Genomic DNA, 22424 nt, shown 5'->3' with positions numbered 1-22424 from the left:
TTCCGTCAGTCAGTGTTATGGTACAGATAGTGGAAAGCTTACTGTGATAATGAGTAGTGGTTCCTTTATATGCAGAATCAGTAATCTGGTGATTGTGGTGATAGTGGTGATGATGAGTTTCAATTTTCCCCGCGAAAAAGCAGAGACCGATGTATACGTCATCGATGGCCAGATTCGAAGAAGCATCAACATTCTCTTCTCTCTGTCTCTCTGTTCCTCTTGATCTCTCCATCTCCTGTTCCATGGGTCCCCTCTCTCCATCCATCCTCTACAGCATTTCGATACGATCTACGCGCAATCTCTCTCCACACGGGGATGAACCGATCTCTTCTATAGGTCCCCTTCCCCACAACGGTCTAGACAGCCTTTCGCCCATCGTATGACGCGCCATGACCAGGAGTCGTGGTATCACCAGGGCCTGTGTACCTCGTCTCCTCCCAAGGTTCCCCTCTTTGCTGTCACGGGGTATGCAGCTGTCAGGCATTGCAGCCGGATTTCGCCTTGAAGCTATGACCGCTCTCCCCTCTTTGTCTTCTTCTTTCCCCTCCTGATCCCGGTCAAAAGGGTGGTCGTGGCTCTGTTCCTCCTTCCTCGTCTTCCATCTCGGTGACTTCCCCTACGTCTTATCTCTCACTCGGCTTTCACCTCCTACATTGATCTCCATCTCCCACCATGCCTGAAGAACGTCGTGAGAGAAGACCATCGGTCGGGGCCCCCGTCTCCGAGCTTCAGGGTCCGGTAGGCCCGGGCTTCAGTCGCCCAAAGCACAAGCGCACCTATACCGGACTCGGTCCCAGTGAAATCAAGAGCGCCGAAGCGGCCATTCCGGAGCCTCTCCGAGAAGCGTACGTCCCCTTGCCATCCTTGTCTTATCTCATTCTCTTACGGTGATGAGCTAACTTTTTGTCGACAGATGGAGAAAACACGTACATTATCCCCAGACTCGGCTGTTCTGGGATGATCTATACTGACTATCATCGATTCCAGTCCGCTAGCGGGTTTACCAACAAGGATGAATTCGAGGTAGGCGCAAAGTTGATAGTAACACGTTGAACGCCCCTCACAATTCTACAGAAAGAGCTCGTCCGCCACGTGGAGACCACCTTGGCTCGTTCGCTTTACAATTGCGATGAAATGTATGCTTTCCCTTCTGCGACTGCAATTATGTATCGCTGACACATGATCTAGGGCTGCGTACGCCGGGACCGCGCTCGCATTTCGAGACCGGTTGATCATTGAATGGAACAAAACCCAGCAACGACAGACCTCGGCCGACCAGAAGAGAGTTTACTGTGCGTCACCAATGCCACGAATACTTTTCACTTCCCTAACTTATGCCTCAGATCTCTCACTGGAGTTCCTGATGGGTCGAGCCCTGGACAACGCTATGCTCAATGTGAACATGAAGGATGCTGCACGGGGTCAGTCAGTCCTGAACTAACCGAGATCGTTTGAAATTCTAACGTCATGATCAGACGGTCTGAAGGACCTCGGTTTCCGCATTGAAGATGTCATCAGTCAGGAACACGACGCCCGCTCTCGGAAACGGAGGTCTAGGCCGGTTGGCGGCTTGTCTCCTCGACAGTCTCGCAACCCTGAACTACCCTGCCTGGGGCTACGGTCTACGTTACCGCTACGGTATCTTCAAGCAAGAAATTGTCGACGGTTACCAGGTCGAAGTCCCCGACTACTGGCTTGATTTCAACCCCTGGGAATTCCCCCGCCACGATATCACCGTCGACATCCAGTTCTACGGCCATGTCAGGAAGTACAAGGATGACAACGGCAAGACGGTCAACTCTTGGGAAGAGGGCGAGGTCGTTCAAGCCGTAGCGTATGATGTTCCAATCCCAGGCTATGGGACTCGCACGACGAACAATCTACGTCTCTGGTCAAGCAAGGCCAGCAGTGGAGAGTTCGACTTCCAAAAGTTCAATGCGGGTGACTACGAAAGTGCAGTTGCGGAGCAGCAGCGTGCTGAGACTATCTCGGCCGTCCTGTACCCGAACGACAACCTCGAACGAGGAAAAGAACTCCGGCTGAAGCAGCAGTACTTCTGGTGTGCTGCGTCTCTGCATGACATTGTTAGGAGATACAAGAAGACCAAGCGGCCCTGGAGCGAGTTCCCTGAACAAATTGCGATCCAGCTCAACGACACTCATCCAACTCTGGCTGTGGTGGAGCTCCAACGCATCCTAGTCGACCTCGAAGGCCTCGAGTGGGACAAGGCGTGGGACATTGTTACCAACACATTTGGCTACACGAACCATACCGTCTTGCCCGAGGCTTCCGAGAAGTGGTCGGTGCCTCTGATGCAGAATCTCCTTCCCCGCCACATGCAGATCATTTATGACATCAATCTCTTCTTCTTGCAGTCGGTGGAGAAAAGATTCCCCAATGAAAGAGACCTGTTATCTCGCGTCTCCATTATTGAGGAATCGCAGCCCAAGATGGTGCGGATGGCATACTTGGCCATTATTGGGTCTCACAAGGTCAATGGTGTGGCCGAGCTGCACTCCGATTTGCTGAAGTCTACTCTCTTCAAGGACTTTGTGGAAGTGTACGGGCCTGACAAGTTTACCAATGTGACGAACGGCATCACCCCCCGCCGCTGGCTGCACCAAGCCAACCCTCGGTTGTCTGATTTGATTGCCTCAAAACTCGGTGGTCACGAATTCTTGACCGACTTGACCCAGCTTGACAAGCTAGAGAGCTTCGTTGATGACAAAGAGTTTCGGAAGGAATGGTCTGAGATCAAGACTTCGAACAAAGTCCGTCTGGCAAAATACATCAAGGAGACTACCGGCTACAGTGTAGACCCTACCGCTCTATTTGACATCCAAGTGAAACGCATTCACGAATACAAGCGCCAACAGCTGAACATCTTTGGCGTCATCCACCGGTATCTCACTATCAAGTCTATGACTCCGGAGGAGAGGAAGACTGTCCTTCCTCGGGTCTCTATCATCGGTGGTAAAGCCGCGCCAGGATACTGGATGGCTAAGACAATCATCCATCTTATCAACAACGTGGCGTCGGTCGTCAACAACGACCCCGATGTTGGGGATCTTCTGAAAGTCATTTTCATTCAGGATTACAATGTCAGCAAAGCAGAAATCATCTGTCCCGCGTCGGACATCAGCGAGCACATCTCGACTGCCGGTACCGAAGGCAGTGGAACTAGCAACATGAAGTTTGTGCTCAATGGTGGTCTCATTATTGGAACTTGCGATGGCGCCAACGTGAGCTGAATCTCCCAGAATTTCATTCCTCTCCCACTAATTCAATCACACAGATCGAGATCACGCGAGAGATCAGCGAAAACAACATTTTCCTTTTTGGAAACCTCGCCGAGGATGTCGAAGACCTGCGTCACCGCCACCTCTACGGCGACTTCCAGCTGGATCCCGACCTGGCCAAGGTCTTCGATGCAATCCGCGGTGGCATGTTCGGAAGTGCCGGTGACTTCTCTGCGCTCATTGCGTCCATTGCGGAGCACGGCGACTACTATCTCGTCTCAGACGACTTCAACTCGTACATTACCACGCACAAGATCATCGATGATGCCTTCCGTGACCAGGACGAATGGATCATCAAGTCCATTACCAGCGTTGCGCGGATGGGATTCTTCTCGACTGATCGCGTGATCGGGGAGTATGCTGACAGCATCTGGAACATTGAGCCGCTTGCCGTGGAGGCGGAAGACTGACCTGTTTGACCCTAGATTACATGCTCCTGTTGTTGTTGATTTTTTTGTTGCATTCATACTAATCATGCCTCTCTGTTCATTGTTACTGCGAGCTGTCGCTGATATCTCATCGTGAAGCACTACAGAGCAAGCACTGTTGCATTGTCAGCTCCATTCGGGATAGCCAGGTCACGTAAGCGTCTATGTCACATAAGTGTATATGAAACACGAGAACCAAGTCCAGGCCCATCAGCACTAAGCGTAAAGTACAATGTAGACTGGCCAGATAATCAGTAACACGCATGCTTCGTGGGTATTTCTAGCACAACACGGAGATATGATATGACCCTATCCCACTGTATATCCCCGCTCATACCCTACATCAAACCAAGATAGCTCTATCTAATCTCAGCTTCACGACGCGCTTAGCTCTTCCACCCGCCGCTGCAGCTCGGGCACCGCACGGAGATGGAGATCCAGCTCTTCTTTCTCACTGTAGATTAAACAATCAGTACCCAGTCAGACCCAACCACGCAGGGGAATCGACTTACTCTTCCAGCTTCAAGCGTCGCTCCCAGTCCAGGTTGGTAAAGATATAATGCCCCTGGCCATCAAACTGCAGGATCTTCTTATGATACTGCCAGAGACTGCGGCGGTGCGAGACGGTCATCAGAGTCGTGCCCAGCTTCTTAGCGGTCTCGTACATGACGCGCTCAATCTCCAGAGTAACGGACGAGGTGCACTCGTCGAGGATGGCGTACTTGGGGCGGTGGTAGAAGAGGCGGGCCATGGCGATGCGCTGCTGCAGGCCGCCGGAGAGCACATCGCGCCACTCCTCCTCGGCGTCCCAGCCGCCGGGGCGGTCGACGACGGAGGCGATCTCGACGATGGCGAGGATCTCGTACAGATCGTCGTCGGTGACGCCCTTGGCGCGCATCTCGCGCACGCCGTCCGGGTAGATGACCTGCTGGCGCAGCGTGCCGCGCGACAGGTACGGCCGCTGTGGGATGTAGAAGATCTCGTCGAAGCGGGGCTTGCGCACGACGCCGCCGTACACGGGCCACAGGCCGCCGAGGATGCGGAAGAGCGACGACTTCCCACACCCGTTGGGGCCGACGATCAGTAGGTGGTCGCCCGGGTGCACGGTGAAGGACAGCTTGCGCACGAGCACGTCGCCATTAGGCGAGACGATCGGCACGTCCGTAAACTCGATCGACTCGCTCTCCTCGATCACGCCCCGGCCCGAGAGCACCGTCGCGTTCTCCTCGATCGACGCCGACGACACCAGCTTCTTCTCGAACCGTCCCGCCAGCAGGTCGTCCATCACCTCCAGCAGCGACGACACCCGCGCCGTGTGCCCGGCCAGCTCAGAGATCTCCTTGTACGAGAACATCAGGCGACCGAAGGCGTCCGATGAGGAGAGTAGCATGCGACGGTTGGTGACGAAGCCTGTGTTTTGTTAGCGCGTGTTGGTTAGCGAGGGATTTAAGATACGTACTTTCGGTGCGATCACCCATCGTCTGGGTGATTTGTCCGGGGATGCGGAAGAAGACGGGGATACTACAGAGGATAAGGCCCAGAGCACCCCAGAAGTACTTGATGACGAAGTCCTCCATGAAACCATGGTACAGCCGTCTCCGCAAGATGCGGTTGACGTGTTTGATCAGTGTGAAGTACCCCTTGTCCAGGGTGTCCTTTTCGGCCTCGTGGCCGTGGTAAAGAGCGATTTCTTCGCTGTAGTCAATGAGCCGCGAGTGGAGGAAGCGGAACTCGCCTTCCAGGCGGGCTTCATCCGCGACATATTTGCCAAAAGGCGGCGTCAGCGCCCGCATGACATTCGCGGACAGCTGCACCAGCAGACTCATAATGAAGAGGCCCTCACCGCCCACGTTCTTCGAGAGCGAATAGTTGTAAATCGCCATGTCCAGGACAGGCTTGGCGAGGTTGGAATACAACTCTGCCAGACTGTCCGAGAATCGAGAGACGTCGACGGTGATCAGCTGGTCGGGGTTCTTGATGCGGTCGTCCAACGCCGAGATGGCGTAGAACGTCATGTTATTCAGATATTTCTCGTGTATATGGTCTGTTAGGCGTTTCCGGTAGCTGAGGGCGAGTCTGCACTGGTGATACGAGAGCTAAACGCAGTTAGTGACGTCCATACCACCCACAACAAGCGACTCAGTCGAGCTCAACGTACCATGGAGTTTGTAAATGTGGCAGGCACCGCAACGATCATCCACCAGACAAGGCCGAGGAGGAAATCCTTCCCCCTCCCTCGTACCAGGTTACTGACGAGCCTCCCGTCGAGTTCGGCGACGTACAGACTGAGCAATGTACGAAGCACCAAGAACACGCTGTGGCCGAACAACAACCGCAACTCCTTGCTATTCCAACCGGGTATCACGATTTTCAGTAGACGCAAGAGGTTCCTGAAAAATTCCCGGTTGACGCCGACTTTTTTACGCGGCCGGTCGCCGTCTTCACCCAGACTGCTGGTCCCAGGCCGTCTCCGCAGCTCCACCTGGTGCTGGGACGCGGCCTTCTGCTCGGAGATGGCATTATGGATGCGCTTGGCTAGGGCAGCAAAAAAGGCGAGATAGACGGTGCGAGAGATCTTCGTGCGGTGGCGGAGGTATAATGAAGTTAGACTGGAGAGCATATGCCGAATGGAGCGCTCGGGCGGGAGCAGTTTCGACTGCGCAGCCATCGCGACGGAGGAGGTATAAACACCGATCTTATCCCGAGTCGACGAAGGCAAACATGACCAGGACAACGGCCGAGGTTGTTTGATGCGTGACTATTCGCAGGGGAGGGAGTGAGAGCGAGGATGAGCGGGAGAGAAGAGAAGGGGGAAGAGGGACGATGGATGACGTTGGAGAGTGAACAGGCGGGCATGTGAACGCGCCCACTCCCCGGTTTTTCTGGAGCCGAGGAACTCCACATCGGGTCTACCCCAGACGGAGTAAGGATGAATAACGTCTACATCACGGACTCAAGATACAGATCAGTCCAATCAAAACTCCTCAGCTGAGATCATATTGGTATACAGAAGTCAACAGGCTGATGTACACCACCCATGACCAAAGCAGATACAGATGCAACACACGTAGAATACATAGGAGAATCCGTTCGAGTCAAGAGAACTAAAACAGCTTAGGACAGTACTATATCCGGAATAAACAGCAACAGAAGCTATAATCATAAACATGAGCATCGTCTCAGATTTGCAGCGAGGAAATAGTCGCCACAGAGCGGTTTCACCTCCGCCGACTCTACTGCCCTTCCGGCACAGTCGGCCGAGTCTCGTTACCAGAGTTAGAAGTCGGTCTCTTTCCACTGTTAATCTGGGCAGCAATCTGGCTCTGTCTGAAACGTTCGAACGCCTCCATGTCCTGTCTCTGGGTCGCCCACAGCTCTTCAACGGTGGAGCCCAGCTCCTCAAACGCCTTGTCGGCGCCAACGCTCTCAAAGTGAGAGCGTGTCTGCTCCTCATGCAGCCGATCAAGCTTCTCTCGGAGAGCCGTGACATGGGAGTCGTCAAAAGAGAGGGATGGGTCGTCATCATCCACAGGGTCAAACGAGGGATTCAGGAAATCGCGGCGGAGGTTCTGACCAAGACGATGTACATGGCCTTCTTCCGAGGTCATCGCTCTTGAGTGGAGCGAAGTTATCGAACTGGTTCGTGACAGACGGAGAGCATACTGATCCGTCTCTTCGTCGTCGATGGCATTTTCGTCACCAGGCTGGCCCATCACCAGAGTGGTGCCGTAAGCAGGTGCACCGTGGGCGTCATCATCTCCTGAGTTTTGCGAGGAAGTCTCCTGGTTGAAAGGCTTCGCAGGTGGCAAAGCCACGCGGGTCTCTGGGTATTCATCCTCGAACCGCTGGATCATCCGCTGTAATGTGATATCCAGGAACTGGAGACGGCCTGAAGTAGGAGCTGAGTTAGTATCATTCAAAGATAGTGGACTGTGTCATCAACATACGGTAATTAGAATCATTCCCAGCACGATCCTCGCGAACAAGCGCCGACTGAATGCGCATGCGGATGTTACGAGCCGACTCCAACAGGTTCTTCGACATATCGCGGGGTCGCTTGGTCACGTAGGACCTGGACTTCCTATGTCTCGGTGTTGTTGTACCGCTGGGCGGGCCAGACACATCACCTGGCATACCCTGGTCCAGATTGCCGAGACACACGCCCAAGGCTTTGACAACACCAGTGCCACCAATAACGTAGTCTTCGTCAGGGGCAGGATCATCATCGTCTTCACAGATTTCGTCGCCAACGTTGTTGCCAACTATGTGCTGTAAAATCTCAGGCACAGGGACAGTCGCCCGTGCGGCCGACGAATCAACCGGTTCGGACAACTCTGCTTCAATAGCGTTCCGCTCGAGGTTCTGCAAGGAATACGCCACAATTTGGGATGCTAAAGCTTTGACAACTTCGTTGTTCTCTGAGCTTGGAATTTCAATATCGACAGCGATCATCGTGCGTGACACGCGCACAGCAGCCATCAATGATGCGTAGACGGCACAGGCTTCCTCCTGGTCCGCAGGATCAGTCGCAGAAGCCAGAGCCTTGATGGATGGATTTTCGAGGATATTGAGATGGCACAGGATGGGACACTCAGGAAGAACTTCAGCAAGGGCAATTGCGTGGTCGGCAGATAAATTCACGTCAGCCAAGTGGATACGCTTCAACGAGGGCATCTTGGGTAGGAATCGCCTGAAAGTAGCCAGCGCATCCGGATGTGACGAGAAGAGATCGGGGTTGTGAGAGAAATCAATAAAACGGAGATTGAATAATTGTGACAGCCCCTGAAGTAAAGGATAGATGGTCGAAGGAGTTAGAGAGCAATCAGCTAAGCTCAGAGCATATAGCGGCAGCTCTCTCTCAATGCTGGACGTGATTAAATCCAAGTCATCTCGAATTGGGTTTCCACCCAGATCGAGGCCTTCGCATTTGCCTGACTGGAGATAATGGACCACGTGTTCGACGCCCTCTCTTGTGAGCTCATTGTTGGCAAATCCCAGTCTCCTTAAGCCAACTGTAGCCGCTGCATCACAGATCTTCTTCACATCTTCTGTACTGGGGCAGCACGCATTGAGCAGCAGCTCCTCAAGATGATCGCCCCCAAATCGCTCGCGGAGCGAACTGGCAAAGACCGATGCGATGTCAATCATGGAATTGCTGGCAGTACCCGGCTGCTTAGCCGGCGCGGAAGGGTCGTTCGTTGAGATGGTCCCTTTGGGGAACGGAATACCCGACAAATCAATAGCTTTCAATGACTTTGCCAGGTGCATGAAAAGAGAGATATGGCGCCACCCCTCCTTGCTGATTTTTGGGTTATTCTTCAAGGACAGCCTTTCAATGACACTGTTTCTCTCTTCTTTTGCCAATAGTTTGGGGTCACATCTCTTGGCTTTTCTGCGCCTCCGCCGCATTTGTTCCACAGTCTTGGTGGAAAGGAGTGCGGCGAGAATGGCTCGGACTGACGCGTCCGTTAAAGCGCAATTCTCCATAATGAGCTTGCGGACTGGTACAACAGCCAACCAGTCGCTAAATGTAGCGATGTCTTCAGAGGTCATGGGGAAATCTGTAAGATCCAGGACACCAACGGTGCCTGGGGATTCTGCTAGAATCGAGGACGGAGAGGAGATCTCATCTACAATGCGTTTCAACACAGGTGTCTCCCGCAGCTGACAACATCGTCGATAGATCCGAACAGGGTCAGTTGTAGGCTGACTCTGTGTTTTCGAGCGAGGTACGCCTGATGCAGCAGGCCGTGGTTCCTCTTCGTTGTCGTCTCCGTTTAGCTGGAGAGGAATTGAACCATTGGCCTCTGCCAGCCTTCGCCTCCTTTCTCTCCTTTGCCTCCGCTCCTCTTCAGACCGCTTTTTCTTTTCCTGTTTCCGAGTAGGCTCTTTTCCTTCACCGTTCGGCTTGCTCTCGGTTGACGGGGTCTCCGACGCTCCTGTGCCCTTGCCAGAAGGGACATTCTCTTGACCCCGTTTCTCCTTTTCAACCACCGCCGCTTGAGGGTGCTTCAAGGCAGATGCTTCGTCTTTCTCCTTGCCTTTGGAGTTGGAACGTTTCACCTTTTGGCTGCTCAGATCAGGGACAATCCGTCGCCTGCTGTTGCCGGGAGGGCTCTCCTCTTCCGACGACTCCCGATACGCCACGCCGGCAATCTCGACATCAACACAGAAGGCTACCCGACGCAACTTCGCCTGGTCCAAATCCGGCACCTTGCATCGGTCTCGACCTTGATCGATATTCATCACGCGGCGCTGGCAGACGGCACCGTTCGCAACCGTCCTGGCCGCACCCCCAGAGCCCGCAGACGACAGCTTCCGAAACGCGCTTTGCAGGAAAGACGGGCCACGTGGAGAAGTTGAGGCGACCGGACTGCTGACCTCTTCCTTTTTCTCCTCCTCCTTGTCCCGGGGGGAATGTGCGGCGCCGAATGGGTTATGCGAATCGAGCTTGGAGACGGGCGAGGTGGATTTGAGCGTCGGTTGGGCCTTTATGTTAGATTGCGACGGTGGCGTCGACCCCGAGGAGAACTTGGAGCTGAGACTGGAGATCCAGGAATTCCTTCTGCCGATGGGCTTCGGCGCGCTTCGTTGAGGGACTGGGGATGCTCCGTTCGGCTTCCCGTCCGCCGCAACACGGTCGCCATTTCTTAGTTCGTTCTCCGCGGATGTGCTTGGGGGTTGCGATTCTTGTTTGGGCTCGGCGGGGCGAGTCGCGGCGTCTTCACGTCTCAGTGGCGGGGAGTGTTTTTCGATGGAAGCCGGGTTCTCCGGTTTGACGGACGGTGCGGCTGAGGACTCCGGTTCGGGGTTCGATCGGTCGCTGACCGTAGATGAGGCCGACTTGCACCGAGACAAGTTGTCTGTGTTATTCGGGTTAGAGAAATGGTGTTACGTGGCGGATGTAGGGCGGCGGGGGCGGAAGAGACCGGGCGGGTTGAAGCCTCACCTTTTTGCGTATGATGGAGCCAACTGACATCGACAGTTTCCACCCCCTCCATCTTGAATCGATGTGATCGGGGAGAGGGAAAGGCCAGGTGCTTGGTAGTGGAGGGAATATAGGGCGTTAGACAAGGATGGCGACGGAGCCTATATTATAATAGAGTGCATAGTCCAGTTGCTTGGAGGGACGATCGATCGTAGATTTCGGTCGGGACGGATCGAACGGTAAGGGAGAGACTCTTATAGTCGGACAGAAACGATGAACAAGGCGATATGTGCCTTTGGACGTAGGGGGGCGATAGAAAACAGTGTCGTTCCCTGCGAAGAATTACCAACCCTGACGGCGGGGATGCTGCATGACGAAAGGACGGCGCATGGCGGACATGGTGAAAGGAGGCAAATGATGGACGAGAGGGAGAGGACAGGCGAGGGAGGATTGGGGATAAAAAGGAAGTAGGGAAGAGTGGAAGAAGTGGGTTAGGTAGATCCGGGTGATTAAGTTAAAGAAAGTAGTAGGGGAAATCTGGGTCCAGTGAAGATGGGTCGTTCTACAGAGGCTACCTAGTATGGTAAGGTCCTAGACTAGTTAACTACCCTATGGCCGGTAGCTAATATTCGCATGATTCCACATCCATCATGAGTCGTGTCCGTTCCCTCTTTTTCTCTTCAGGAGGTCCCATTCTACGTACCATCCTCCTTGGTAGACCGTTTCCCTCTGGTATTTTATCCTCGCCCTCTGTATCCTCAGCCAAGAGACGATTCGCCATCCCCCCACAATCACCTGTGCCCCATCTTTTAGGTAGGGGGACTAGCCCGCCGGAGGGGTCGGAGGGCACCAGTAGTTTGGCACCATGCCAGCGACGACATCGTCTGTTGACCCTATCGGAGGTTGAGGTTCTCAACACTCGCACTTTGCACGCAAGGAATCCCATCACACTCATTTGTCACACCCCATACGTAACCCCGGGCCATGGAAGACGCTGGAAGCGGCTTGAGCGATGCCTTGGCTTTTGCCATCCTATGTAACCATGAAGAAGCTTGTTCCTGCTGCCAGCACATCCTGGTGTAAATCGGTCATGTGTCGGATCTCCCGGGTAATGTGTCGTGTCTGTAGGGTGTCTTAATAACCCTCTGCGAGGACATGCAAAGACCGATCACTGCGATTACCCGGAAGCATACCGCACGATTGGGTCCGAGTCCTGAATTCATGCGCTATTAAACTTCAACATATAGTTGGGTCAAGCTTGAGTTTAAATCGGGGAGGATGATGGAAGAGAGAGAACTCGAATGTCGAAGATCAGGAGGCCGTCAAACTCCATTGTCCACTTTTCCCTGCTTCGACCCACCGCGAACCCACCGATGGTGCTGGGTTAACATCACAGTCGGAAGGGTGATGAAGGGTCGATGTGTAATCGAAGTCGGTGGGAGAGTGGAGGCTTGGCTCAGGTGGTGAATTGCCTGTTTGGGCCTCGTACTCCGTACTCCGTACAGTAGATGAACTACTCCTCTGCCCACCTGGGAATCCCCCAGCCTCCACGGTGCAATTCTGACTACGAAATACTGGTTTTGACTGAGTCGTATGATTCCGTGGGGATAGACGCTCGGGACCTCACTGGATTCGCTCCATACAGGATTCTTAGTCACTGTACTCCGTAGGTGCCCGGAAATATATATCGACTCCAACAACTCGCCACCAGCACATCATATTGATGCAGCTGCCTCAGTACCGAATAGGCCTCCAACGAACGACATCGAACACCGTCCCGTACAATAATGCGATCTACCCAAGAGCCCACCATATTCATTGTACGGAGTATCGACATCACTCCGAGCTGCATACCGAATGGGGATAAACGGTCCGAGACGAATTGGTAATGGCGGTGTACTTAGGGCAAAATCCTTGGGCGTTACACACCGCTAGCATCCACGGAAAAATTTCGCACGAAATACAGCTAAGTAATCAGATTCCTCCTAGACCGAGTCTACTGACTACAATTGTTGATGGTTCTTCGGAGCAGTTCGAATGATCAAGTTCATTTCCATTGTGCACCCAATTATTGCTCCGTAAAACCCAGAACGAAAAGTAACATGCGGTCGTAACAGTTCATCAAAGACTACAACGGGATATCTGAAGAAAACGCCGGTGGGCGAGAGAACAAAAGCCTGTTCCCCCCGGGGATTGATCTGAGAAGATAACGTAAACTTTTGTTTTTGACTATCGTACCCAGTTAAGCATCAAGCACGATGGTAACTTAAGCAGCAAGCTCACGGATCTTCTGCTCCACACGGGCCTTGCGCTCGGCGTGGGACAGCTTCTTCTGGCGGTACTTCTTGCTCTCGGCCTTCCACTCCTCCTTGGACTTCTTGGAGCCCTCCTCCTCATCCTTCTTGAAGGGGTCCTCGCGGATGGCCTTGTGGGCCTCGGCGTAGAGGTCCTCGAGGTCACCGGCGTCAATTTCGTTCTCGGTGTACTTGTGGAACTGGCCGCGGAAGCGCTCCTCGTCGTCATCGGCAAGGCCCTCCATGTACTCAGCGACGTGGCCACCGAAGATGTAGTTGCGGAGAGTCTCGGCGTCGAGCTCCTCAGTCTCAATGTCGAAACCGGGGAAACGGTTCTCGGAGTGGGGGACCAGGATACCACCGTCGGAGGCACCCTTCATGGCACCGAAGACACGGGCACCAGTAGAGGTACGGGCCAGACCGACGTCAAGGAAGGCCTTGAAGGGGCGGCGGGTGTTGCCGTCCTCGGTCTCGATGGCCTCGGTGAGGTTGTACTCACCATCGGCCTCCTCAACACCGGTGAAGTCCTTGTCAAGACCGAGCTTGGTCAGGGTACGGCGGGCAAGGAGGAGACCAGTGGCGTAGGCGGCAGCCCAGTTGGTCAGACCGTTGGTGATGCCATAGCGCTTGAGCTCGTGGGAGTAGGCGCTGGCGAAGACCTTGTCACCGGAGATCTCAGAGTAGACGATCTGGGTGATGATGTCGCGGTTGGTGAAGCGCACAACGAGGCGGTACTTGGGAGCGTTGTACTTGTTCTTGGCCTGGGTGATCAGGCGCTTACGGGCGTAGTAGTCGGTCTTTCCCTCTCTGCGACGACGGTACTTGGTCTGGTAGCGGCTGGGCGACTGTCAGCATAAGATTCCACCATGGGGGGAAAATATATTTTTTTTTCTGACTCACCTGTAATACGCGCTGTTCTTGACGAGCTTGTGGAAGGCCTACAAGAGACATGCGAGTCAGCAATTTGCGCTTCAGAGTTTTCCACCGAAGCATCTTGCAAAGACCCGTTTCGCCGACCATCTGGTGGGCTGCTGAAAACCCCCAGAAGACAGGAAATGCCAGTGGATGGATTTGAACAACCCGAGAGGTTGTCAATGTGGTGTAATAACAATAAGACTCACCATTTTGACGGATGCCGCTGGATGAGGACCGGGTTGTCGACGTGGGCTGGAAAAGGAAGAAGAGAGCGAAGTTTGTGGGCAGCTTTTGTGGAAGGCTTCGCTTAGCGTGAGTTGCATCCCGGCGCAGAACTGGGGTCGGCGACGAGTGGCGGGCGGAAGCTCCTCCGCAGAACAAGACCGCTATGGTGGAATCAACGGACTCTCCCACCACGACGACTGAATTTAACTGTTTCTCTCAAATTAAGGAATGTAAAAGTCTCTAATACATAGAGAATTCGAATCTGTCTCTACTTGGTATCTATCTGTATGAAACACAAACATGACAATCGCTCCGCCTCTGCGTCGATCTATAACATGGCCTTATCCTGGCCCTCCAACAATTGCAGTCCAGTGATTCTCTCCAATTCCTTGACGGCGTCTTGAGTCCGTCCAAGATTGACCTTGAGTGTCCTCAGCCCGGATTTCTTGGCCCACTTCAAGTTCTCGCCAATGTCGTCGAGGAAGACAATGTCGGATGCGCTCATTCCAGGCAACCCTCTCTGCTTTGCGATCGCATCCATATTCTGGATCGCAACCTCGTATATTCTCGGCTCAGGCTTCCTGAGTCCCGTATGTGCGGAAGAGATAAAAAAGTCAAATTGGCTGCGCACTCCACTAGTATCCTTGTTGTACGGGTGATCCGGCGGGAACTTGACTGTGTTCGACAGGGCTCCCAGGACGAATTGGCCGGACTCCTTCAGTTTCTTCAGGGCGGGAGCCATGTAGGGGTCGGGCTGTCGGGATATGCGCATCATCTCCCAGAACAGGAACTCTGCGTCAATCGCAGGTAACGGAGGAACGGGCGTCGAGGCTCCCGTAGGCTTCTGTTTCTGAAGCCGTTCATGGAATTGCTTCCAAAGAGCCGGATTCTTGAGATCTGCGTTGAACCCAGCGAAGAAAGTGGCATCCATTGGGATCTCGCCGCGCTCGAGCTTGTGCCAGCTGCCGTGAGGAGATGTTCGGGAGATGCTGAAATTCACCCATCCCGGGGGGATGCCGTTGGCGATCTCATAGTCCAGAATGGCCTGGAATGGTGACACCACCTGTTGGCCGTTAGTGAGACACATCCAAAGTATAGTTCTTGTGGAGTCGTGCGCCGTACACAGACACCTCCAATGTCGAAAAGTAGGCCCAGAGGCCGTCTGTTATTTGCCATAGCTCGTCACCCCTGCGTCAAGACCAGTCAAAAACAATGCCTGATAGCGAGACTCCTCCACAGGAGTAAATTTGCAGAAGAGAAGCAACTCTGCTGGGCTGGGGCTGGTATTTGTTGGTCGAGACGCTTTTGCGGAGTAACCACTGAATTGGGTAAGCAGATTGCCGAGGTAAGTTGTACACCGCAGATACGATTAGCGACCGAGGAAGTGCACAACATCTCGGGACATAGAGTGAAGAGTATAAGTGTGGAGGACATTGGTGTTTGAGGCCATCCCAGCATAAATGTCCTCCCCTCCTTCCACGGCAGCGGTTGAGGAGTTGTCGATGGTTGCTTTCGTCTTCCCTCCTGCCAACAACACTGGGCCGATCAGAAATCACGTGCCACTGTTATCGATAGGATCCGTCGCATACACCGTGTCGCGTTCTGAAGCAGAAGACGTTGTCGCGATGGGGCAATGGACTCAACTCGCACCATCTCAGAACTCAAGTCTTCTTTTCTGAGGGCGCAGGTGCGTATTCTCTCCGAGAGTCTCGAAGCGCCCGAGGACTGGAGGAGTTATGCCGCGGAGCCCACCGGCGAAGAGGACCTGAGTGACAAGGTGGTGGGGGATGCTTTACAGAAATGTATGGCTCCTGGGGCTCCTTGCCGTATCCGCGTGCTTGGATGCTGACCATAACATACAGTGAATGCGTCCTTGAAGCAGCATAACCGCATTGTCTATTCTTCTCAGGCGATCCAGCATGTCGCACAACAAATCGCCAGCCTGTACTGGTCTTCGGTGATCCAGGCAACACGCGATCAGAATTCCTTGGAGAGAGGGGTTCCCAAATCCGTGGATCTGTCTAGCCATATGTGAGGAGTCGAATGCGAAGGATGCATACCTGGACGACTACTGACGGCAGCCAGGAATATTGCCGAATTGCCAGTGGAGCTAGCAGATGAATCTGCGAGTGACGAAGAACGCCGCAGGTTCGGCCATCACGGATGATTTCAATGTTGTCGCCTGGCTGATGATAGTGATACAGATACCAGAAATTACGAGAACGACTGATTGAACTGGACCAACGACGACAGCAACGGCTGCGACGTCTTGACCAACTGCAACGGCTGCAACGGCTCCTCGAACCATTCCGGAACCCCTCGGACACTATCCAGCCCAATCTTGTCACCCGCGATGGGGAGTTAGTGCAGGAGCTGGAGAAGATGAGAATGCTGGTTGCGCGTGTTGGTGGCCGTATTCACCAGCGCAAGAGGGATCACGATTCCCATGAGGATCAGCCATCATACCCACTCCCGGGATCGGATGAGAAGCTCGAGGCGTTATTTGACATGGCTTAAATGGCGCGGATATATGTATTAAAACCAGGAATGGGCGGGACCTCAAAGAAGGAAGAACAGAGCGTTGAAAAAGTAATATCTTAGCAAGCTCTCATATGAGAAGGATGCTGGTATAGCCGCTGCCTGGCGTGTGTGTCACACAGCAGACCTGTTGATTTCTGAGCATGTAGGAGAAAAGAAGAGGAGAAAGTTCTTTATACTGAGGAAAACACGGCGTTTGATCTATTATTAATTTTTCCATCTTATGCATTGGGTGTTTTCTTCAACGGTGCAAGGGGGAGAACAAAAGCCGGAACGAGTTTCCACACTGCAGCAGCAGCAGCAGCCAGCAGGTACCAGTATCGGGAGGAAATGGAGAGAAGACGAAATCAAACAGACTCCCGCCACAGCTGCATTCACAGTTTCTCGTCACTCATTTTCTGCTGCGGTGCATCTTCCATCTCCAGCCTTCAGATAGTGAAGTCCATCTGATTGTTTACGGTGGAAGATGGAGGATTCGGGTTGCCGGAGCTCAGATTCCGAACCTCCGGCGCTTGGCTGTTTTGGTGATATCTCCTGCGCCGCTCTCCCTCCTTCAGATACATCTTCATCATCGACATCGCAAGGTCCTTCTGCCCTAGATCCTCCCATAATCCTGCCTTCGATCGACTTCCGGATCCTACCTACCTCTCGCTCTCGATCCGTCACCATCGACGCCTCAACCGCAGCCGCTTCCAAGGCACCTTTCGTGCGTGGGCATCGTCGTCGCTCTACCCACGTTACTCGTCGTGACCTTGAGAAATTCCGAAGAGACGTTCTTGGAGTCGAAACTTCGGAACTCCATTTTGAGGACGATCCTCAGCCTCCGGCTGCTGCCAATCCGTCTCTGGACCCTCAGCTCGAGCACCTGAACCGTGCCTTCGACGAGGCGGCGATGTCTATGAACCATAACAGTGGTATGGCCGGTAGCAATTCTGGACAGGGCCCCGTCTTTTCCAACATTGTGGAAAACTTGCCGGCTTCTTCCAACATGGCGAACCCTCCTCGTCAATCCCTCCCCCCGGCAATGCCGCACACCCCTGCCCAGGTCAATGGCGCGGGAATGGCTGGCATGAACGCGGGAATGCCCATGAATGCGGGCCACCAGATGGACCTTCACCACCTTTACGATATGGTGCTTGAACTGAGCGATGTGTTGAAAAACAACCGCGAGATGACCAATAGCATTGTTGCGACCGCCGAAGAGATGTCGGTACGTTTAAGGCACTTTCCGGAGGTGTTTAGGTTTGTGTGCAGCCGGCTGATGGTCGACAGAAGCGTTGCGCGTCTGAGGGAACTTCTCCAAGTCTTCAGCAGGTGAACGGCGAGATTAGTGGTAAGTCACCCCAAAGCTTCTGTATGTTTTAAACATTAACACCAAACGTAGCCGCTCGGATTGCCGAGCTGGAGCGCGCCCTTGCCAAAGAAAGGCGTCTTGTCGAAATCCTCAGGAACGAGCAAGCCGAGAACACGAAGCTTATAGGTGAATACGAAGCCGCTGTCGGGACTATGGTGGAACAGATTCGGAACTACTGTCAAAACAACAATATGCACTTCCTCGCCCAGAAACGTCATTACAACAATCTCCTGCAGGCCGAACGTGATTCCCACTTGGAGAGCCGTCTGGACCGCGATTATTGGCATGCTCAGACGATGAAATGTGCGGAGATGATCCGCACTGCCTACCGGCTTCGTTGCGAGGAGGAAGAAACCCCTGTTCGGATCATTGCTGGTCTCCAGAACGAGGTTCGTGCTTACCGCAACGCCCTGGGTATGGAGCCCGAGAAGCCGGAAGAGGAGTACGGATGGGAGATCCTAAAAGACGTACCGGCAAGCACTGAATAGAGATATGGCCGACTCGTGCATGAGTGATGATGATCTATTTCTCTTGAGGCTTTTTATTTGTCTTTTGACAGGGCGTTTGGCGTGGCTGCTTACGACTTACCGGTGATACCCGCCCATCTATCCCTACATTTTTGTACTCTATTGCATCCCAGCATGAAGTTTGGATCCAGCAGTTTCTTGGGTTTGCAGAATCTTGCTGGTCAAGATTCTGACATATGGAATTGGTTCGCTTCGCTATCACATATGTTCTTTGCGTGTTTATGTTCACCTCGTTGGACCCTGAAATCATTTCAATGCTTGGCTTGAAATCAAGTCATCATACTACTATACAGAAGAGACACCACATTCTTTGGTTCATTCGGTGTAGAAGACCTCATCAAGGACCTTCCACCACCCAGGCCCTTCGGCACTGCCAACAGCTCCGGGGATGGGGCTCTCCTAGAAGATGATTAGCATCTGCTACTCAATTTAATTCTGAAAGTCGAAGACACTGTACCTGCATCCCGTCTGTCATAGCCCACCATTCTCTGACCTTGGGGTTCGCTCTCATTCGCTCCATATCGTCCTCAAAGTCCTCGCCGACATATTTAAATGTGGCAAACAACGTCCGGTCATTATCGAAGAAAATCGAATCTATTCAAATACATCAGAATCGCGTTCTTCAAGTTCAGACCGGTTGACATACAGTCGCAAATGTTGCAGTCCTTGATCTGCTGCAGGACTTCGGGCCAGACATTCGCGTGGCATTCTTTATAAGCTGCCACGGCGGAGGGCTTAAGGTGAACGATCTGGGCGATTCTCTTGACAGGCATTTTCTTTTGTTACCGTGACTGGGTGTTGCTTTGTTTGGTGTTGGGGTGCGTGGCTCGAGGTTTGATGATGTGGGTTAGGTGTTCCTTTCAAGACAGTAAATGCGTGAAGTACGGATAAAGCTTGATATTACGGTTTAGATATCTATTGAAAGGATTGAGACGTGGCAGGTTATGAACGAAAGCCATAGGAACTGAGTCCCTCCTAATGGCAGCCCACTTCTCGGGGGTCTTTAACCCGAGAAGATGACATCGAGCGATATGCTACGATCCACACTTTATGCATCTTTTGAAGAGTGTCCATTAGTCTAATTCCGACAGAGGTATCATATCAATATATCCAACAAATCCCAGAACATGTATGCACCGTAACAACAAGAACTATTCCATGCCTTACAGAGGCGCCTGACAAACTCCCATCGATTCACCTAATTAAGACATGTGAGAAAAAAGAAACAGAACCAGATCCCAAACAAGGCCGAATCTACCGAACCATCTGCTCCCTGGGGACCGGACGGATCCAGGCCACGAGCAGATTAGTCGCGATGCAGAGCACGCCGATGATCCAGAGACTGCGGGCGTAGTCATGGCCGTTGTAGCGGAAGATGATGGCACCGATGATTCCACCGAAGTTGCCCATGCCGCCAACAGCACCAGAAACGATACCTATACATTGCGTTAGCTTTCTTACATTCCGTGATCGCGGACAGCGGAAGAGAAGGGACTCACCATTGGCAAAGGGGTAGACGTGAGGGACGACGGCAAAGTTGGCACCATTGGCGGCCTCGAGGAAGAAGGCCATGCCGGCGGTGAGGCCGAACATGGTGGCCTCGGTCTTGGGGTTCGTCAGGCCCATGGCCACCTGGAAGGCGCCCATGACGACGCCGAGGAACGACAGAAAGATCTTCTTGGACCAGACGGAGTCGGTGTGGCGGTAGAGAAGATCGGCGATGAAGCCGCCGGCGGGGCGGAAAATGACGTTGAGGAGACCGAACATGGCGGCCCACTGGCCCGACTTGGTCTGCCCCATGTGGGGGAAGTTGTCGGCGTAGTACTTGCCCAGGATGGAGTTAATGGAGAGCTCGGCGCCGAAGGAGCAGGCGTAGGGGAGGGCGACGGCCGCAGTGTGCAGGTTGAAGATCACCCTGAGCGCCTCCTTGAACGAGGGGGCGACGACGGTTTCGGTGCGGAGGGCGTCCATCTGACCGAGCATTTGCGGCTCGCGGTCGAGGGCGGTCGACACGGGCGTGTCAGTGCCTTTCTTCTCGACGTCGACGGCGATGTTGGTGAGCGACGGCGCCACGGAGGGTCTCACGGAGGTCCGGCCCGAGGTGAGGTCGACGATGTTGGGATCCGAACCGTCATTCTCGGACGCCCAGAGATGACGCTCCGACCACTTGCCGGTTGGGGTGTCTTCGCAGGTGAACAGCATGCCCAAAGCGAGCGCGACGATGATGATGAATGGGACGACGTAGGCAACTCTCCAGGCCTTGTGAGCAGGGAGGCCCTGAGCATGAACGAGGGAGTCGAAAATGGCGGGCATGACAAAGCTGGGAAGAGCGGTGTTAGTCAGAATGCGGTGGAAGGAGTGCGCAGAATGGAATGGGAAGCATACTATGTGATACCGCCGCCTGCGTTTCCCCATCCTGCAGCGAGGGAGTTGGCAGTTCCCACAATCTTCTTGTCAAAGAAGCCGGTGCACCAAACCTGGCAGGGGACGAAGGTGCCGCCCAGAACGCCGACAAAGAATCGCAGGGCAATCAGGCCTCGGGAGTTCGTGACGAGGCCGGCCATCGCTGTTGGGATAGAGCCGGCGAGGAGAAGTCCAATGAACACATAACGTGGACCGAACCGGTCACAGAGTGGTCCAGCCACGAATCTCACGAGGAAGCTAGAGGGAAAGTGTCAGATGAGAAAAATCGCAGCGCTGCAGGCATACGACTTACGTTGCAAGGAGGGCAACGATGTTGGAGTTTGCAATATCGTTCTGTGTCATGTGGAGGTCTTTCGAGATTGTGACCGTCAACTATGAGATTTGTTAGAGATATGGTTATTGTTTGCACTTGTCTGATGAAGGGAGGTAACTCACCAGTGGTGGAAAGGCATACCACGACAGGAATGCCACCAGGAAGCCCAGCCATGAGAAGAAGAAGACACGTCCATATTGGTCGAAAGGGTTGAGAACTGGGATTGACTTGGCCTTGCGGTTGCTGGGGTTGATCTCTGGTGAGAGAAAGAGTAGTTTGATCGACTCCATTCTGGTCGACCGGCCAACTATATGGGAATGGTGTATTTAAGAACACAAGGGAGCCAGAGCAATTAGGAGTATAGACTAGGGTATCAATGACGAAAATGGAAGCACCACCAGGGTGTGATAGTATGATCAATAGTGGGGATCGTTCAGCAGGAGCTTTCAGCAGAAACGATGTGCGATGGAATTAGGAATCGTGTTGCAATGGTCTGATATAAAGAAAGGGGAGAGACACGAGCTGCCCATATATAGCGATGTCAATTGAAGTCGATAGACTGATGCTTGAATCATAGAGCATCCGATAAACAGGATGATTTCTCTGAATCACGGATGTGGAAACGGAATGTCACCTATCTCCTAGGAGATCACGACGGGACGTTCTGCAAGCATGCACGTCAGGGCACTGGGCCCTTGGGGGTCAAGTTTGGCCTAAAGAAAGAGTAAAGTGGACACTAAGCGCAGCATTCAGCATTTCCCCGGTGTCAATTCCATTGTAGGAACGCTCTGGACGGGAGTGGTCCGAGGAGAGCCCAGCCGTCGACTCTATCTGAGAGGCCTGATATGTCTGTGCTCCGGGAGCAAACGGAGCCAAAGAGTATATCCTTAGGAAAGTTTAGGATTAACCGCCATTTGCCACCAAAATTGGGTTCACTGGGGTCAGACCGGGAGAGTCGAGAGCACGCCCCTCGGAATTGTCCATCACCAGGATCGACGCCGGTACACGAGATGTGTAGATAAGAAGCCGATAGCCACCATGTCGTCCCTTGCGAGAACTCCGCGGGCGACAAAGCTTGGAGGATTGGATCCTTGGCCGGGGAGGGTCGCAGATCGACGTCTGGATGAACTTGATAACCCATGCGGTTCTCATTGGGTGTCCCGGCGGGCGTTTATCGGG

At 53.5% G+C, this 22424-nt stretch overlaps 9 protein-coding genes across 9 annotated transcripts; 3 read left to right on the top strand and 6 right to left on the bottom strand.

Moving 5' to 3' along the window:
* Positions 1-672: 672 nt before the first annotated feature.
* On the top strand, positions 673-3709 carry glpV (glycogen phosphorylase; the record flags this gene model as incomplete). The annotated part of the gene is made up of 5 exons (XM_001210570.1): positions 673-845; positions 988-1023; positions 1189-1421; positions 1519-3242; positions 3296-3709. The coding sequence occupies 5 exons, from the start codon at positions 673-675 to the stop codon at positions 3707-3709; spliced, it is 2580 nt and encodes an 859-aa protein (XP_001210570.1).
* A 393-nt stretch (positions 3710-4102) lies between these two features.
* On the bottom strand, positions 4103-6395 carry ATEG_00483 (ATP-binding cassette long-chain fatty acid transporter PXA2; the record flags this gene model as incomplete). The annotated part of the gene is made up of 4 exons (XM_001210569.1): positions 4103-4181; positions 4240-5137; positions 5187-5823; positions 5886-6395. The coding sequence occupies 4 exons, from the start codon at positions 6393-6395 to the stop codon at positions 4103-4105; spliced, it is 2124 nt and encodes a 707-aa protein (XP_001210569.1).
* Positions 6396-6960: 565 nt separating this feature from the next.
* On the bottom strand, positions 6961-10728 carry ATEG_00482 (putative cell wall biogenesis protein Mhp1; the record flags this gene model as incomplete). Its single annotated transcript, XM_001210568.1, has 3 exons — positions 6961-7628; positions 7675-10590; positions 10677-10728. The coding sequence occupies 3 exons, from the start codon at positions 10726-10728 to the stop codon at positions 6961-6963; spliced, it is 3636 nt and encodes a 1211-aa protein (XP_001210568.1).
* Positions 10729-12921: 2193 nt separating this feature from the next.
* ATEG_00481 (60S ribosomal protein uL18) lies at positions 12922-14073 on the bottom strand (the record flags this gene model as incomplete). The annotated part of the gene is made up of 3 exons (XM_001210567.1): positions 12922-13786; positions 13850-13887; positions 14071-14073. The coding sequence occupies 3 exons, from the start codon at positions 14071-14073 to the stop codon at positions 12922-12924; spliced, it is 906 nt and encodes a 301-aa protein (XP_001210567.1).
* A 344-nt stretch (positions 14074-14417) lies between these two features.
* Positions 14418-15265, bottom strand: ATEG_00480 (HAD family hydrolase; the record flags this gene model as incomplete). The annotated part of the gene is made up of 2 exons (XM_001210566.1): positions 14418-15152; positions 15212-15265. The coding sequence occupies 2 exons, from the start codon at positions 15263-15265 to the stop codon at positions 14418-14420; spliced, it is 789 nt and encodes a 262-aa protein (XP_001210566.1).
* A 457-nt stretch (positions 15266-15722) lies between these two features.
* On the top strand, positions 15723-16606 carry ATEG_00479 (kinetochore subunit FTA4 family protein; the record flags this gene model as incomplete). Its single annotated transcript, XM_001210565.1, has 4 exons — positions 15723-15891; positions 15952-16120; positions 16175-16237; positions 16294-16606. The coding sequence occupies 4 exons, from the start codon at positions 15723-15725 to the stop codon at positions 16604-16606; spliced, it is 714 nt and encodes a 237-aa protein (XP_001210565.1).
* Positions 16607-17093: 487 nt separating this feature from the next.
* On the top strand, positions 17094-18469 carry ATEG_00478 (uncharacterized protein; the record flags this gene model as incomplete). The annotated part of the gene is made up of 3 exons (XM_001210564.1): positions 17094-17837; positions 17870-17960; positions 18012-18469. The coding sequence occupies 3 exons, from the start codon at positions 17094-17096 to the stop codon at positions 18467-18469; spliced, it is 1293 nt and encodes a 430-aa protein (XP_001210564.1).
* Positions 18470-18823: 354 nt separating this feature from the next.
* On the bottom strand, positions 18824-19281 carry ATEG_00477 (L-rhamnose mutarotase; the record flags this gene model as incomplete). The annotated part of the gene is made up of 3 exons (XM_001210563.1): positions 18824-18907; positions 18966-19102; positions 19155-19281. The coding sequence occupies 3 exons, from the start codon at positions 19279-19281 to the stop codon at positions 18824-18826; spliced, it is 348 nt and encodes a 115-aa protein (XP_001210563.1).
* Positions 19282-19762: 481 nt separating this feature from the next.
* On the bottom strand, positions 19763-21535 carry ATEG_00476 (MFS transporter; the record flags this gene model as incomplete). Its single annotated transcript, XM_001210562.1, has 5 exons — positions 19763-19944; positions 20008-20828; positions 20894-21169; positions 21225-21304; positions 21368-21535. 5 exons carry the CDS (start codon positions 21533-21535, stop codon positions 19763-19765), a joined length of 1527 nt encoding a protein of 508 aa, XP_001210562.1.
* Positions 21536-22424: the final 889 nt, after the last annotated feature.

This window comes from Aspergillus terreus, genomic scaffold, assembly GCF_000149615.1.
Source record: "Aspergillus terreus NIH2624 scaffold_1 genomic scaffold, whole genome shotgun sequence".
NCBI lineage: Eukaryota > Fungi > Ascomycota > Eurotiomycetes > Eurotiales > Aspergillaceae > Aspergillus > Aspergillus terreus.
The sequence above is the reverse complement of the archived record's forward strand: the minus strand, read 5'-3'. Positions and strand labels throughout refer to the sequence as shown.